This window comes from Dipodomys merriami, unplaced genomic scaffold (genome assembly GCF_024711535.1).
Source record: "Dipodomys merriami isolate MVZ:Mamm:240054 unplaced genomic scaffold, mDipMer1.0.p SCAF_14, whole genome shotgun sequence".
In the NCBI taxonomy this organism is placed as follows: Eukaryota; Metazoa; Chordata; class Mammalia; order Rodentia; family Heteromyidae; genus Dipodomys; species Dipodomys merriami.
In genome coordinates this window covers 25,167,202-25,185,856 of record NW_027202715.1, presented here as the reverse complement: position 1 = coordinate 25,185,856, position 18,655 = coordinate 25,167,202, and the positions used below count along the sequence as shown (strand labels likewise).

Here is an 18,655-nt window from a genome sequence, read left to right as displayed (position 1 = left end):
CCAGGTGCTGGTGACTCATGCCTGTAATCCTAGCTACTCAGGATGCTGAGATCTAAGGGTCACAGTATGAAGCCAGCCGTGGAGGGAAAGTCTGTGAGACTCTTATATCCAACTAAGTAAACAAAACACACACACAAACACACACACACACAGACACACACACACACACAATCCAGAAGTGGAGCTGTGGCTCAAATGGTAGATAGCTAACATGCACACACACACACATCAACAAAATATTAGAGTCTCCTAATAAAATCACAAGTTATATTGGAATCAATTGAAATCAAGAAAACTGATGTAATAATTATTGCTCTGACCCAGCTGTTAGCTATCATTCAAGTCAAGTTCCCTTGAATAATAGAGAACATGTTTTGCCAGAAAGTACAAACAACCCCCAAGATCTCTGAACCACAACTGGATGAATTCTCTAGTTAACTATTTGGCAGAAGCTAAATTCAGGCATCCACAGAGAAAATGTATTTTGTCTTGTAGATACACTTTCCTTGGCAAAACTTTTTAGTTTGTATACAAAGATTGTATATTTGACATATGGTTGGTTTAGGAATTATTGTTTTGCACAATAATTAGATCAGATTTGCATAAGACCCATCAATCAATTATATAGTTAGTAAACATTTGACCAAAATCAAAAAGGCTTATACCCAAATTAGACGTGCAGTGATTGGATTTAGAAATGGTTGTACAGATTCTTTCTGAAGTTTTTGTTGCTGGTGTTTATTTTGTATTTTGTTTTGTCTCCATGATTCCATTCAGTTTTCAATTTCTCCTGGGGAAATTAGTTGAACTACGTAACTTAAAGTTGAAATCCTTTACAGTTTTTGTGGTTGGCTCTATAAATATCAAGCAGTGAGAAAGAATCAGAATTGTAATGGTAAAGTAACTCTGCATGGTATTCACCAAGAAAGATGGAGTTAATCCTTTTAGTCAGCTTGCTTTTTATGTATTTAATTATCTATACATAATTTCATATTTCAAGTATGTGACACTTCATAAAACAGAATTTGACATAATTTAAGCACTATATATATATATATATATATATATATATATATATACTTAATATTCCCCAAAATAAGCCATAGTTGCAGAAGCAAAGTTTCTATTTTCTTTGGTAGAATATGTGTGTGTGTGTACATGTGTAGTTTTACTTTATTTCGAAATGACAAATCATTTGTACATAGTAGCAGGATCATGCGAAACACAATTTTGTGAGATTTCCTTTAGTTTCTAAATGATTGTGAAATTATAAAATTAATACATGATTGTTTAAATCCCAAAGTATAAAAAGTATAAAAATTAAAAATAAACAGAAAAGCCCATAATTGTTAGAAACATATATTTATTTGATGTTTATTCTCCTGTTATAAAGCTATAGATAATATTTACCAAAAGAGCAACATACTGATTTTCTTTTCATTCTTATCTGTATCTAACAAAATATCTAAGCATTTCTTTCTATAAATAATTCTAGACCTATTTCATTATTTTGGAGTCTGCAAATACTATGAAGTACAGAAGTTCCATGGAGACTAAGTTGTTACTATAAAAATACTGAATAACCTCACTCATATATTTTTGCATACATTTATGTGTAGTACATTTCCTTAGAAGTTGAGTTTCTAGATCAAAATAAGATATTTCTGACTTTGACTGGTATGTCAATTTCTATTCTTACTGGTCATAAATAAGAATGCCCATGTGTTTTTTAGTGCACTGTTTTCAGTTATTTTTCCCTTTCAGTTTATTTCCTTTTGTCACTGTTTTACTTCTGTACCCTTTGTCTTGTATATGTTTATCTTATTTGAGGACAGGAAAGGGAAGCACAGAAACAGTGGGACAAAGGGGTAACTAATTCAGCAGTGATATTCACTAGACACTGTTGAAAATGAAAATGAACTGTACAACTTGGGGGGAGGAGGAGGAAGGCCAGGAGGGAAAAAACAGGAAGAAAATGAGGGAGGAAGTGACACTATTCAGAAACAAACCTACTCATTGCCTGGCTTACATAACTATCACCCTTTTGTACATCACCTTTAAAAGATAAAATAACATAAAATAAACACAACTTTCCTTTAATGCAGCATTATTAAGAAGCTTTGGGATCTACTCTTCCAATAAGTGAAATATAGTTCCCTTGTAGTTCCTTCTGCATCTGGAAAATGGTATTTCTTTGTGGTTTGGTTTTATTTTTTAACTTGGTTTTGTGTTTGTCTTCTGGAAGGAACCATATACTTATATCATTTTCTTGATTTTCCATTTTCTTTTTTTTCTTATTAGTAAGAATTGTTTGCTCATTAAGAAAATCAATGCTTTGCTAGGGGAACGTTTTGCAAAACCTTACATATTTTGTTGTTCTATTTATATATTTATCAAATTTGTTAAACTTTTGGATTCATGTGCAGTATTTTCAGGAACTAAAATTTTCAATGAGCTGTGAGCTATGAATCTGTCTTGCTTTATATCTTGTTCAGAAAGCATTCTTACCATTACAACTGTAAAAAGCAGAAATTTCTGTTTGTTTCTTTTATTTTTAATGTTTGTTTGATCCATCTGGAAATGTTTTGGACATAAGGATTGAAGTAGGGATCTAATTTAAAATTTTCCTAGAGCTAAATTATTCATATTACTCCTGCCCTATGGTTGATCATAAACCAGAATCCCTATGCAGTTGAGTCTATTTATTGACTTTATTCTCCTCAATATTTTTCCTTGACTACTCATGTGCCAAAACCAGATTCTCTTGGTAATTGTAGACATATAATCTACTTAAATATATTGAAAGCTTTCTCTCATTTTTCTTCCTCCTTTGGATACTTTCCAGGTATTCTGTCATACTTTATCATAAAATATTTAGAATCAACTTATGTGGTGACTAAAAATTGAAATCTTGTCAATAACATAGAAATTATGGTAAATTTATAGATCAATTTAGGAGGAATTGATACTTCACAAAATATCAGTGTTTTACCCACCAAAAGGGTATTTCTATTTTTAAATAAATATACTATTTATTTATGGCCTTCAAAACTCATTTTAAAATTTTCTTTCCATATATCTTGTATAATTCTTAAGTTTATTCCTATGTATTTTTATGGTTCAACCCCATATTGTAAATGAAGTCTCTCCTTCAAATATATATTGTTACATTTGTATATAGGAAAATGGTTTTGTCTGATTTCAGGTAAATTATTAAATTGATACTTAAATTTCAATATGCTTGTCTTAGATGTCCTTTCACAAATAAATGATGTTTGACTCTACCTTTCCAATTCTCGTACTTCTCACAGGTTTCCCTTTTCTCCAGAAAACAGGGATTTATTTAGGATACTTTTGCCATTCAGAAATGTTCAACATTTATATAGAAAAATCTGCTGGCCTATTATTATGAGGCTTCCAGGTTCTGTGTCTTGCTTCAGATGATCTTTCCATTCCCCAAATACTAAAGACATATTCTATATTTTCTTCCAATATTTATAGTTTTCATTTTACATTGAGATCTTTAATCCATCTGGAATTTGTTTCTATATATTGCATGAGATAAAAATCTAACTTTATTTTTTCCAGATGGATTGCAACATTTCCCAACATCATTTATAAAATTGGTCATCCTTTCTTCACTGGTTTGAAATGCCACTTTAATCATATTCTAAATGGATCAGTTTTGTTATTTTTAAGCAAGAGCTTCAAAACCAAAAAGGAATTAAATTACAGTAGAGAACAAAGACATGAAAAGTGGGCAAAAAATAGACATTGAGAAAAATCTGTGTACACCTATTTAATGAATATAATAAAATACAAAGGTCAATCATAGAAAAACAGTACAAATGTTTCAGAGAATACATTCTTAAACAGTATCTAGTAAAAAAAGAATCAGAGAATGGACATTTATCAAATATAAGGCTGCAGCACTTAATTATTCAAACATTATTTAGATGTACCAATCCTACAGAAAGCTAAAATTATTTGAAGTCTCAAAGCTGTAAACATTTTCCAGCTGCCTAGATTAATCCCTAATCAGATATAGAGAAGATCAAAATGTTCCTGAAGTAAAAGCAAAGTCTAGAATTACAGAAAATTAGTTGTCTCTTTTTTTTTCAACCTTGTAACTTAATTGTTAGGTCTTAACATCTGTGGATGTAGAGGTTTGATCTTTGCTATTGTTTGTCTTTTAGCAGAGGAACTGATAAACAGTTGTTGTTGATATTAAATGTTGAATATGGTAAGAACCAATGCTCAGCTCTAAAGCCTGGTAGAAATTCTAAGGCATGCACCTACAATTTGTACCTTCCTAAAACATTGAAAAGTTCTGTTGAATAATAACAATAGCCAATCCTCCTATTTCCTGGATGTGTTTTTATGTTGGACTTAAGGAACTACAGTAGAATCTATGGTATAAATTTCTAAGACATTTCACCAGAAGCTTAGAATGAACCAATGCAATTTTTCAAATGATATCACTTACAGTTTAAGTAGAATTAATAGTATAATCAAAGATTCTTACTAATCTTACCATGTCATCAATAGGGGCAAATAAAAAACACAAGATGGTCACAAGGCATGTTTCCACACAATATTGTTCAACCATATTTTCTCACAAGTGGAATGTTTTGTTAAGAAATCATGTGATCATACAAATGTAAGAACAATAGCAATGACAACAACTAAATCCCTTTTTTCAGTAGTTGAGAATTGGTATGTGTTATGTGAAAGTTAGAGGTAGAAGGGATAATGTGCATCCATTATAGGAATGATGTGAGCCACTTATTACAAATGCAATGTAAACAAGTCCAAGGATGTTTGCATCTGGCAGATAAATGGTATCTAGTCATTTTATAGCAAACACGTGTATGTCTTAAAACATTACAATGTTTAGCAGTCCATAATACAAATGTATAGTTCAATAATATAAAAGAAAAAATTAGAAAAAGAAAATATTGAAAGCTAATAAAACATGTTTAAAATGCATGCAATTAACTGAATATATTTTTAACTTTTCATCAGGATATGTCTTGAACAAGGGTGCATTTCAAATAAACTTAACAAATGCATACATATATGTGTGTATATATGTATATATATGTGTGTGTATATATGTGTATATATACACACACACATATGTGTGTGTGTGTGTGTGTGTGTGTGTATATATATATATATATATATATATATTGTTCCTACTATAATACTATAAATGCAGACAGCCAGATTAAGGGAATGGGAAAACTAACTGGAGGTAGGGTTAAATGCTGCCCTTAGCAATTTTTCCAGGAAAACCTGAAGTCAGACCATGTGTCTATATTTGCCACGGTTAATTGCCACGATGATCCTGGGTACTCTTTGACTTCCTAGCTCTCTAAACAAAGCCAGATTTTGGACAGGCTTTTTCTTTCCCAGGCTTTTGGAGGAGTGCTAATTACAAAATACTTTATTTAAATACCAGAAACTCATTCATGAAACCAAGCCAAGTCTCTGATTTAAAAGCACTTAAAAATATCCTTCCAACAGCCGTACTACTTTATACTTTATTTTTAGAGACTCAATGTTTGTTTTGCTGGAAGAAAAAAAAATTAAAACATGAAAAGTGTGCCATGAGCAAATCTTCGATAATAAGCATCACATACATGTTGTTGAAGGAAATATTCAACATAAAACAGCCAATATAAAAACAACCACTGCTCAGGCATCTTTATAAATAGCAGTTACTATTCTGTCTTCCATTGCTAAGCATTGTAAATAGCACACCTTTAAAAGTTGTCAAGCTCTTTATCTCATATAATTAAAATTTCCTGAACTTAACTTGCATAAATATTATTATGGAAAACTGAAAATACATATTCCATTCACTTTATGCATAATTTTGCAATCATCATATTATTAAAATGGGAAACACAAGGAAGAAAAGACATACAATTTATTGAAAAAGATACATTATTCAGTATAAAGAAATTGGTCTGTAAAACTTTCAAATATCTTGAATGGATACCATGTCACACAGAGATTTATAGATAAAATTATCCCAAATAGTTATCAATAAGTCTCAGCCAATTAGGAGCATATCCTACACTAAATGTCCTTTTAGGACATGAGTATAAAAGAGGTTTTGTAGCCGGGCTTAGGATGCTCACGCCTGTAATCCTAGCTACTCAGGAGGGTGAGATCTGAGGATTGCGTTCAAAGCCAACCCAGGCAGAAAAGTCCGTGAGACTCTTAGCTCCAATAAACCACCAATAAACCGGAAGTGGTGCTGTGGCTCAAGCTGTAGAGCGCTCACCTTGAGCTGAAGAGTGCAGGGACAGTGACCAAGCCCAGAGTTCAAGCCCTATGACCGACAAAACAAAAAAAGAAGAAGAAGAAAAAAAGAGACTTTGTGGGGAGGAAGGGTTTGAGGGAAAGGTAAAGGAGATGATTCTGAGGGGTGAAGAGAATCAAAGTGTGTGTGTGTGTGTGTGTGTGTGTGTGTGTGTGTGTGTGTGTGTGTGTGTGTGTGTGTTGTGTACAGCATAATGAAACTCACCAAACACTATTTTTAAAATGTAGAAGAAGGAGGGACTAAGAAATATAATAGAAAGGATGAACTTGTTCTAAGTATACTGCATGCACCTATGGAGTTATCACAGCAAAGTCTTCTATTACAATTAATGAATCTAATAAAAGAGTTTGTTTTATAGAAAAATAAAGAAAAAGAAGAAAAAAGAAAGAAAGAGAGAGAGAGAAAGAAAGGAAGAAAGAAAGGAAGAAAGAAAGGTCCCACTGAATTCCTGAGCACTCTGATATAAGAGCAATGATGCATTGAACACAAAATAACAATTCTGGAGCTCTTTGCCCCTTGTAATTACTGCTATGCAACCAACCATATGTTTATAATCTACATTTAAAAGCAAAACTCACTTTAAAGTGTTCTGAAAGACCTCCTCCATTCAGAAAATAGGGAGCATGAAGATAGAGATTGGCTATGTTAACAACAATGGGAACTGAGGCCTTAATTCAGCAGCAGAGCAAATGCTTTGATTCTAGCTCTGCTGTGACACGTGGTACAGCTCGTCATAAGCGCCCTGGATGGGGCTCTGCCATCTCCATCTCCACCCCCATACCACCCTGGAGTTCCCGAGTGCCAAGCATGGCTCCAGCAGAGTTAGGGGAAGTTGGACCAACTGCTGCCATGTTTTTGCTGGCAGACCCCAGAAACCATGGTAACACTTAAACATCCTGAAGTCCTTTATTTGCTGCTTCTGGGCTTCTCACATCGGTTCATGTCATTGCACTTGGCAAGGCAGAAGGCTTTCAAAGTGGGATTCAGCAAAAACCCGACGACCCAGCAAGTCACACTGAGGCTCAATCTGTGACCGTGCTTACATTTTACCAGTATTTCCTAATTTGCAACCAGGAGATATATACCCGAAATGCCGTGCTGTGAATTTTGTAGTACCCAAGCCAAAAAGCAATGAAATTTCTGTAACAACATATGTGTGCCATGACAGAATTCCACACCAGCCCAGAAAAATGATTTTCCTGGGTAGGCCTGTGCAGGGATGGAATCGGTTTCTCTGTGATCGGAAGCTGGGCAGAGATTTCCGCTGCTTTCTAGCTGACAGGTGAGGTAATTTTCATGGCACTTCTCACTCATGTGCTCTGCATTCATTGAATGTACATGTTTGATGTCCAAGAGACATTCCAGGAAAGATCGACAGTGGACCAAACGTTCAAAGCTTCTATATTCGCAGGCAACCAGCACAACAGTATGTCCCGAATCTTTCCAGGGCATAGCAAGGTAACCTTATCCATAGTTTTTCAAATGGTTCAATTCCAACAAATCACTTAGTCGTTGAACAAGTATATCTGATGCCATCCCATTAAGCTGATGTCATAGCCACTAATCAAAGTTCCTTCCATTCAATTCCTTGATTTGGGGTTTAAGATCACTTTTGCCATTGCTTTGAAAAATGGTTATAGGCTAAGATTGGTGGAGAGAGGAGAAGGGCAGGGCAGGGAAGGACAGGAAAGGAAAGGAAATGGGAAAGAGAGAGAGACAGGGGTACCCAAAGAAGGAGCAGAAGGCCAAACCTATTTGAAGGCTGGCTGGAATAAGTACTTAGGGTGAGGAATGGGAGTCCTCAGATGTCCCTGGTGAGGTCTGCAAAGGAAGAGACAGGCCTTCCCTTGCCTCGCCCTCCCAGCCCCTGCGCTCACCCTCTGAAGATTGAGCCTGTCTGCTTCGCTCTGTTTTGGGGCCCTGGGAATGATCTTGCAAGGAAGCGCGGGCTGCCAGCGCCAGCGCCACCAGTCGGTAGATATGCAACACCACCACAAGGGAATTCTTCACGGCAAAGAACACAAGCATATGATTTATCACTTGGAAATAGATCATCAGTATGAGACGTACAACCAGAAAGGGGCCATCTTGTATAAAGACGCTGATGCCAATGTTCCACAAATCCGCACTGTACAGGCAAAAAAACAGAATGGGGAATCTCCTAGCATTCGCAGATGAAGGGCATGCTGCATGCTGTACTGCAAATGCAAGAAACAAGGCATAACATTACCTCTCTGAAATGCAGAAATCCAAGTTGGATGAAACTGGATATATCATTACCAACGAATGTTCTACTTATAAATGATGGGAAATTATTTGGAGATAGAATAGATTTTAAAAGAAGAACAATAAAAAACAAGAAGCCCCCTCTAACTCTGCAAACCAAATTAAATGATTTCCATCAACTTAAAACAAATCATTAATATTAATTCTAGTTCTCATACTGTGGAAGGCCTAATTAAGCAGACTAGATAGAACAAAGCAGAGAACTGTCTGATTCAGTCGTCCCGATGGAAGGCCACGGAGATGTGAACTGAGGACTTCAAGTCGGAGAGCCTGGCTGCCTTTTTTCTTGTAGTGAGATATTGGTCAATTTAGTTAATCTGGGGCCTCCATTTGTTCCTTTTGAAAACTGGGATACCCATATTTGTCTACTCATTCATTCCTTTTGTTTCCAGTAAAACACCCCCCTGCCTTCTATCATGCTCTTTCAGTTATAATGAGTGACTTGCTTGATTGATACATGTGGTAATGGACCAAAGTCATGACTCAGATCATTCCAGATGTGCTCTTCCAGATTTGCCTATTTGCTTATTTTCCAGTTTTATCTATCTACTAGTTGACCCACTCATACATTTAAATAAACTGTGTTGAGAAAAGTTAACTGTTTATATTCATATTCAACTTTACTTCTTGCTAAACACACTTTCTAAAGATAGGGAAGGAGCTCAAATTAATGACATGTGATTTCATTTTGACTTAATTTCTTATGCTTTTGTTTCATGATTTACAAGAAAGACTAGTTATAATTAATGATTTTCCGGTTGAATAAGAGGAAATTCAATCAACAGATGAACTTTTTTGTTTTAATTTCTAAAATGTAAATTCAAATTCAGGGTCAGGGGCAGAAAATAATCCTTTTAGAATAATGGAGCCTTCCACTTGGAGTTTTCAAACAAAGAATGCTTTCGTCTACTGGAGCCTGCAAATATTATGAAGCTACTTTGATATGGGTGAACATAATGTACTGTTTGTTGGAAAATACAATAGTCATTTAGTCAGAAGTAACATTTGGTCTTTGTTTTTCAAACAGCTGCATAACATTATCACCTCTGAAAGTTTACAAAATTCTTTCTTAAATAAAAAATTTCTAAGCAAGGCTATAAACCACAAGATATGAGAAAAAAATGAGGCAATGACAAAGGAAACACTAGCATAAAATCAGTAACTTTCCAAAGAAGTCAGGGTCAAGTAAGCCTCCCCAAGAGCCCACCAAGCATATTGCTCAATGTGAGTGATGGCACCTACTATTCTCTCAGTAGGGCAGCAGATGAGCTAATATTTTACTGGATGACTAATGGAGAGTTACCAAATCAAGATTTGGAGAATTCCCAAGCCAAAATTCCAGGATAATACAAACTTATTGTTAAGTGCTCTGGTTAATACAGTTCAATTGAACTTCTTGTGATGATAAAAAAATATTTTACATATCTATCTAGCCAATGTGGTTGCCATATGTGACAAGTCAACACTTGGAATGTGGCTAGTATGACTGAGGAACTGACCCTTTAGTCTCAATGAAATTTCAAGAGACACATGTGGGTACCATTTTGGAAAATGCAGCTGTAGATCATCTTTCTTAAGAAATGCCCAGCAAACAGTTTACTTCTCTTTGTAAAATTCTAAAGATTTATATCTTCATTAAATTAAGACCAAACGGCCACCACTGAGGAAAAATTTAGCTTTCCATAGATAGTCTTGAAATTGCTATGACACATGGATCTGACAAAGGAGTGAAAAATGATCCTTTGTAAATGTCAATTGATAACATTTGGCTGCAAGAACCTTGACAAGTATTTTATAAACTATATCTTGCTGAATCAGCAAAAGAACCGTTAACCCAAGATGCTATGATTATCATTCTTTTCATGGAGGAAAAACTGAGACATAGATATCTTATCTACTTTTCAGGAAGTCTTATAGAACATAAGTTATTGCCATTGTTTTAAGTGAATATAAAACAACATGATTAGGCCAACTCTCACAGAAAAGACCACAAGATTCTACCTCCAAAATAACCAGGCAAAAGCATGGTTCGAGGTGTGGTTCAAATGACTGAGCTCTCCTAGCAAGTACAAGTACTTATGTTCAAACCTCACAACCAACAAAAAATACATAAAGGGGAAAGGAAAACCAAACTGTGATTATCCATTCAAGTGTTTGAAGCTCATACACATCTAGAGTTTCCATCAACTCCTAAAGCCAAACTGGAACATTAGGATATCAGAATGGCCACCTTCTCGACTTCTTCTTAGCTTTGATGTTATTTCTAATCAAGGATTGTAATTTATATTTCTTTGTGACAATATCAAATATATTTACCTGCCAGGTCAAGGGGAAATTGCAACATACTCCAAGTCCATATAAGGAGGATAGCACAGACCAATCCAGGATTATTCCTAGAATGTAACAAATTTTTCAGTTAGTAATAAAAAATATTATCATATGCACAACAGGAAAATCTCACTCATGGCAAGGTATCTTATTAACAACCCTCTTGTGAACTGACAAAATATATTGGTGACAATAAATTTGTGAAGGAACAAGTGGATGAAATGATGGATGAGAAAGAGGTAAAACAAATATCTGAGGCTTAAGAACACACAATAAGCATGAACTATGACAAAGCAGCTTAATCTCATATTGTCATCTTTAATTTTTCATAGAAACCGTATGAGAGAAAAATGCTAAGATGGGAAAGTTGGATGTCAACACTGATATTCAGAGGCCTGATTTCAAGAATTTCATAGTTCTCCCAAAATTCCAAAAGTATGATTGAAAAGATATTGCCTAGAGACAAGATGATGCACAAATTTTAAAAGCTCAGAATGATAAAGACCATCCATAGGTAGGGAAATGTGGAGAGAGAAATTCCATTAAAAAGATACACACCATGAACATAGCTGGTAGGCCAGGAATATGCATGTTTGAGTTACCATTTAATTTTTCTGTGCCTAGACTGGTGCCTGGAAAACAGTTGACATTCAACATATATTTGCAGGCAGATAGAATGAACATAGAAAAGATAGGCCTATGCCTGGGAAACTTCATAAATATCATAGATTTGGGAGACTGAAGTCTTTGGAAGACTAAAGTCAGAAAGAATTAAGGTGACTGAAAGGCAAAGGATAGCAAAGAAGTTCCAAAGTCACATTTATTTCTATCAGAAACACAAAGGAAGTTACCAACTTGTTATAACAACAGATTTTGTTTCCATCTGTCAAGAGGGACTTTTGATTGGAGAGGGCTAGAACATTATCAGAGAAGAGTAATTGAAAGCAAACTAAATGGAATGATTGAAAGGGATATCTATAGATGCTTCAAGTGTTGGGATCTTGAAAAATTAAATCTCAGAACTCTGAGAGAATTTGTAAATGAGATTTCTAAGCCGTCACTATCTATCTTGGGAGTTAATGGTAGAGACAGGCTGATGACAGAAAAACTGAAGTCTCAGCTTTCAAAAAGAAGCAGAAATATATCTTAAAGTACAAGAAGTATGTTACTATTAATGCTTAGTTAGATTACATAAGTGGTTCTCAAAGGATTTCTGAGAGCCCTTATAGATGAAGACAGTAATTACTAAGAATGAGTACAGGTTCTCTAAGAACAATTGTACTCAAATAAGTTTATTTTTCCTTGTGTTTTAGAGACAGAATTACCAAGAAGGTGATACAATATAAATGGATAATAGACATTTGGATTTAAAATCACTCCCTGTAAAGCATGTCCCATGGTGTCCTTATTAGTAAAATTTTAAACAATATTTTATACGTGAGTATAGTTTGGTGGAATTTTTTTTTGTAACCTGAAGCTGGAACTCAGGATATTGCACTCTTCCTTGGCTTATTCACTCAAGGCTGGCACTCTACCAATTGAGCCATACCTCTACTTCCTGTGTTTTGCTAGTTAATTGGACATAAGTTAATGGAGTTATATGCTAGAACTGGCATCAAACCTTGATGACCAGATTTCAACCTTCTGAATAGCTTGGATTATAAACATGAACCACTGAAGCCACTTTTCTTAGATGGATTTCAAACTGTAAATGACTTCCCAAAGGGGGCCCTATAATGAATTGCTATAGGTTCCATCTCTGATTCCAATCTACTTCACATTTCATCTGTGACTTCATCTCCAGTACTGATGGAAGGCTGTGCCCATGCATACATATAAGATGGAACTTGGATAGAAAATCAGCACCCTGGAAGACACAATCAGAATTCCAAAAGATGTGAATGAATTACCAAGTTAGGATGGGACAGGACAGCAGACATGGTATTTCCCAGAAGCAGCTATGGAAAAAGGTCAACAGTTCTGGCTCCAAGTGATCAGAAATCAATTGTCAATTACCTCTCTCTATAGTGCAATAGGATCCAGTGCTCTAATCCCACAGTGATCACTTATCAGCTACATCAGTATGACCAAGTAGTTTAGCATCAATCAGCATACTTCAGATTATTCATCTGCATTGTGAAGATGACAATAGCAATAGCTATTGGATCTTAGAAGAGAATTTAAGTATATTTTACTACATTTAACATGTTAAGATCTTCTTTGAAATAGCACTTTACACAAGCTAAATATGGGAGAGCCATACTTTGAAAATAAACTTTTCAAAATGTATTTAATTCTGAGACCTCCTCACATTTTTGCTAATAAAATGATATTGATAGAATGACAGCATCTGACTCTCAGTGTTAATATTAGGCCTAAACAAACCATACATCTAAAGTCTTTACACACATAGCAAGTGATAAACATTACTCAAAAATATGATTCATTAGCATATTAACTGTTATTACCATTATTATTTCAACATGTTCCTTTGGTGCCATAATTTCATTCTCTTAGGAAATAGATTATAGATTATCCTAGCTCTAATATGCTCAAATCTAGCTATACAACATATAATATATAAATATATAATGAATGTATTTTTATATGATACACACAAAAACAAACATACATACAAAAGATGAAAGAATGTGGATATTGGGAAAAATATTGATAAAAGTTTCAAAAATAACTTTGAGCAGTCTGAAAAATTGTAAGCTGGCAAATATGGATTATAAGATTAAACAGTGAAATCACTCTGCTCAAATTGTAATCAGTGAAGATTTATGAAAAGAAACCTGGGACGGATTTATTGACCACTAGCCCATATGTGTAAAATCCAGCTTCAACAAGTCAACCAAGAAGCATGGCAAACAATGGACTTAAACCCAAGTCGTTTAAGGATTCAGGTGGACCTGTTGCAACAATGAGAAGTACAAAATGTCATGTCAAAACCAGCTTTACAATGTCGGTGTGGGGGGGGAGGGGGGTATAATTGGGTGGGGGGAGGGGGGTAAAATTGGGTGGGGGGAGGGGGGAGGCGGGGAAGGGAAGTGAAGGGTAAACAAAGGAGGAGGCTGCAATGCTTGGTAAGAAATGTATGAATTATCCTGCCCATGTAATTGTAGCCCCCCTGTATAGTATGTTCTCAAATAAAATAAAACACAATTAAAAAAAAAAAAAAAGAAGTGCGATTATGCCCTTTGATAGATCACTTTTCTTCTTGGAAAACCAAGAGGATAAATGACTAGCATGTGGTAAATCATTATATTCAAACTGACAAGTAAAAAGAAATCAAAATAAAAGCTCTATTTTGCCAATTTGCTCAACTATTTCCTTTGGGAAGTATAAGAAGAAATATTCACTGAATATAATTAAGCTACTTTTAAAACAAATCATTTCATAAATATAATAAGAAAATAAAATATAACAAGAGAGAGAAAAAGGAAAAAAGAGTGTTGTTATCCTACCCTGAAGGAAATACATAATCAAGCAAAATAATGAAAAAGAAAACACAATGTAAACACAGGGAGTTTCCTTTGTGTAGCCAGACAAATACAATGATTATCAGAAACCCTACGGAAGTCTTTTTTTTTTTCCAAATAAATGATCTCTGCTCAGGAAAAAAAAAAGTTCAGAGTAGCAATAACAGACCTTTTGCACATGATGAAACATACACATTATTAATAGAAGCCTTGGAAGAAGAGAAGACAAAGCAGATAAAAAATATTTAGAGAAATAGTGGATAAAGTTTCTGACATAAAAAGCATAATTTACAGATCCAAGCCCAATAAAGCCCTTAGAAAGGCTAAAAGCAAAGAAATCCACCCCAGTCACAGTACAAATTAGTCTATATTGAGAAAAAGAAATCTCCAAAACAGAAAGAACAACTTGATTCATTATATACAGGGGTACAATGGAACAACAAATAATGACTAACATCTGATAAGAAACATGAAGGACAGAAGGCAATGGAATGGTTTGTATGTGCATGTTTGTATGCGTGAATACTATAAGAAAACTAAAACCTGCCAAGCCTTCAAACCAAGAATTATATATCCAACAAAACTATTCTTCAGAAATGACAGCTAAATAAACATATTTCCAGATAAAGAAAGACAGGTTTCTTGGTAGCATATTTGTCTGATGAAAAGAACTATTTGAAGTTTTTAGAAAGAGAAGGAATCATATAAGCCAGTAAAGTTAATCACCATGAAAAAATGAAGAACAATAAAATGGTAAACATGAGTAAACAAAAAACATGTAAATATGTTACAAAGCCATATAAATATTTTCTTCTCTTAAACGCTAAAAATCAAAAGTTGTAATGAACAATAATTATCAAACCATACTATGAGGTTAATACCATAAAAATAGTTTATAATCCATGTGTAAACATTGTAGCATAAAGGATGGGTGAAATGGAGCTAGGAGCCACAAATCAAATGAGGCATGGAGCTACACTCAAATAGAGTAACATTGTTATGCCTTCCTGAAATCAAGTTAGTATTAACCAATGACAAAGTGAGAACAAGTAAATATGCATTCTTCTTAAGCATGAGTAGAGTAGGTCATATTATAACGCGGGTCTATCAACTTAAAAATATTGAAATAGGGCATGGGAATGTGGCATAGTGGTAGATTGCTTGCTTAGCATGCAAGAAGCCATGGGTTCAATTCCTCAGTGCCATATAAACAGAAAAACCCAGCCAGAAGTGGTGCTGTGTCTCAAGTGGTAGAGTGTTGGCCTTGAGAAAAAAAAAATCTCAAGGACAGTGCCCAGGCCCTGAGTTCAAGCCCTAGGACTGGCAAAAAAAAATTAAATTATATTCTCAACCTATAATAGAATTCTTTGGAAAACAAATATATTTTTTTTCAATACCTTCTTTACCATGCTACAATTACCTCCTTCCTAGGTATTTAGCATGTATGTATTTAATCCTAGGTAGGTTTTATTTATATTTCCATATCCCTAACACTATAGACATCTAGTATGTTATGTGCCCTTGCATGATCTCTTCACCTTTTTCCTATAATTGCACTGTATCTAAAATTTCTTACAAGTGTTTAGAAACATGCAATGTAAGACACTAGACAATTCTAAGACATTAAAACTACAAAAATGTTTCACTTTTGTAAAACATTTTGAAAATAATAGTCCCCATCAGATCACATTCTTTTTAAAATAATATGTCAACTGAATAAGCTAAAAGAAAAATTGGTATGAACAAAGCAAGAAGTGATTTTTGTAAAGATAGCCCATGGTTATAAATATAATTTGTACCATAATTGAGATATTAAGTTTACTCAATAAGTTAGTCTGTTTTGCTCAGCTTTATGTTTTGTTATTTGAGAGGCGCAACATAAAGTAAACTGCAGCATTAAAAGCCAGCCTCATTCCAATTTATTTTTATAGCATGGTGCCAAACAACCCAAGCTTAAAGTACATTCAGGCACTGAGACTTAAATCCCTAATGGGAAGAAAGTAGTTCCATAAACAGATGTGATCATGGATTCTGAGTTTATTTGCTTGTGGCAAAAATAAAAGTACCAACTCAATAAGTTTTAATTTATAGGCATCTACACCAGAAAGCCTTTGGGCGCTTTGAACAAAACTGACTAAAAATAAAATTTAGAACAATAAAACTTCATCTGCCCCACACACCATTCACACAAGGGAATGCAAATTCTCCAACTAGAGGAAGGAATGATTTCTCCATGTCTTTTGGAATCATTGCTAAGCTATGCTCTAGAATTTTGTTGTTTTTGTTTTTTTCAGATTTTACAATTGACCATGCTCCTTACACATGGGAATATGAAAAGTGTACTAGATAGAGGTACCACTCTAAAAGTTTTGTCAATAACCAAGATCCTTCCTACTATGGTCATGCCAATAGTCAGAACTTATCTGTTCTGGCCTACAGGGGATATTATATATTCCTTTGTCTAGTAGAAACCTCAAAATCTTATATATATATATATATATATATATATATATATATATATATATATTCATTATATGTACACACATATAGAGAGAAATATGAACATACATACATTTATAGGCTGTGTTGGATTCTAGTGTGTATCTAAAGGACAGCAAATTCTAATATCCTAATGTTGAACATATGATATACTAAAAATCCCCATTCTTGCCAAGTATGAAAAGCAAACAAAGAAATGCATGACTCTGACCTTGAAAAGATCTTTTCTTTGCAGGGCTTACCTCACATTATTTTCTTTCAGAGTCTCAGTGGTAAATTCCAAGATGTCAGCTGCTGTTCCCACAAACATAAGGAGCAGTTCGGAGAGTTGGTCTCGAGTGATGGTACCTCCAATGGGTAAAAGCCATCTTCCAATGATCAACATTAGCAGGAAAGTCTGATGGAGGCCCAAGGTCCAGACTGTCTCACATACTCTAGATAAGTTATTTACAAAGAGTCTAGCCTGTTCAACAGAAATGTCACACACCGAGACGTGATTAGGAGCTACACGCTAATGCGGAGAGATTTTCTTTATTGTGGTTTTCAGTCAAGAGTGTGATTTGTAAATGTTTTTAGGATTTTTTCTTTAGCAACTAATGACAGTAACATTCCTTTCAGCTAAGCACCAAAATAAAAACCCAAACATCTAATCTGGTCACTAAAATGGGATTTAATTTAGCAAGGAAGCAATTTAATCCTTTCCGTTGCACCATGATGGCAAATGATACTTAAAAAGGCAATTGTATAATTTTTGGAAATTGTTACTTTATAATACTCTATAACAAAGTATAATATATACCAGGATTTTACATCATTTAATAACAAAATAACAAAAAGAATCTTATAGTTTCTTGTACAGGTTTTTGAGCCTGCATTTATTAACCTGGCAAGATTACTTTAACCAGGCTACAAACTTCCTTTTGCTTATTGTTGCCTTAAAACTCTACTATATCCTACCAGAAAAATTAATATTTATTTGCCTAAAGAAAGAGAATAATTATAAAGTCGTTATTGTTATTCTGAATTGTTAACATATTCAGCTATACATAAGTCAATGAGCAAATTTTATTCTGCCCCTATTCTTAGACTTTGAGAAAAATTCTACATCCCAGTAATATGTGTTGAATGGCATTTCTTTCCAATTTACCATCTACATATGTTTCAAGGAATACTATTGTCCCTCTAAGCTACAACTTTTAAAAAACTACAAGGTCTTAGATCAGAAGAAATTATGACAATGATTCCAACTCATTTATGCAAATGACTTAACAATGCTTATATAAAATCATTTACCCTTCTTGATCACTTGATAATATCAAATACACAAGTACATGAATGGATAAAAGAAAACCAGGATGTTAATCTGATGCGCATACTTTTTATATTTTTGATGAAAGTTCATATAGATCTTATTTAATTCACAAATAAAGCACCTTAGCAGGATATTCTATTTTCAGATGAAAAAATGAGGGACACAGAGACTAAGTAATTCCTTCAAAGTGGCATAGATAAGCTGTGCTTAGAATTGAATTGGTATGGGGGCGGGGAGATGGGAAGGGATGGGAAGGGGAAACAAAGGAGGAGGCAACAATGTTTGATAAGAAATGTACTCATTACCTTGCCCATGTAATTGTAACCCCTCTGTATGGTATTTTCACAATAAAAAAAAGAATTGAATTGGTACCTAAAGTTCCTCTATTTCAGAGAATCAATAGCATAACTT

General features: G+C 34.3%; 1 protein-coding gene across 1 annotated transcript in view; it reads right to left on the bottom strand.

Moving 5' to 3' along the window:
- Positions 1 to 5,917: 5,917 nt before the first annotated feature.
- The window catches only part of Tmem26 (transmembrane protein 26), a 36,794-nt gene continuing 24,056 nt past the window's right edge, over positions 5,918 to 18,655 (bottom strand). The window contains exons 4-6 of the mRNA XM_070021031.1: positions 17,175 to 17,395; positions 10,937 to 11,013; positions 5,918 to 8,532 (exon numbers count right to left, since the gene is read on the bottom strand). Of these exons, the coding sequence (XP_069877132.1) occupies positions 8,114 to 8,532; positions 10,937 to 11,013; positions 17,175 to 17,395 (717 nt within the window). The 3' untranslated portion in view covers positions 5,918 to 8,113. The remainder of the gene's footprint in view (positions 8,533 to 10,936; positions 11,014 to 17,174; positions 17,396 to 18,655) is intronic.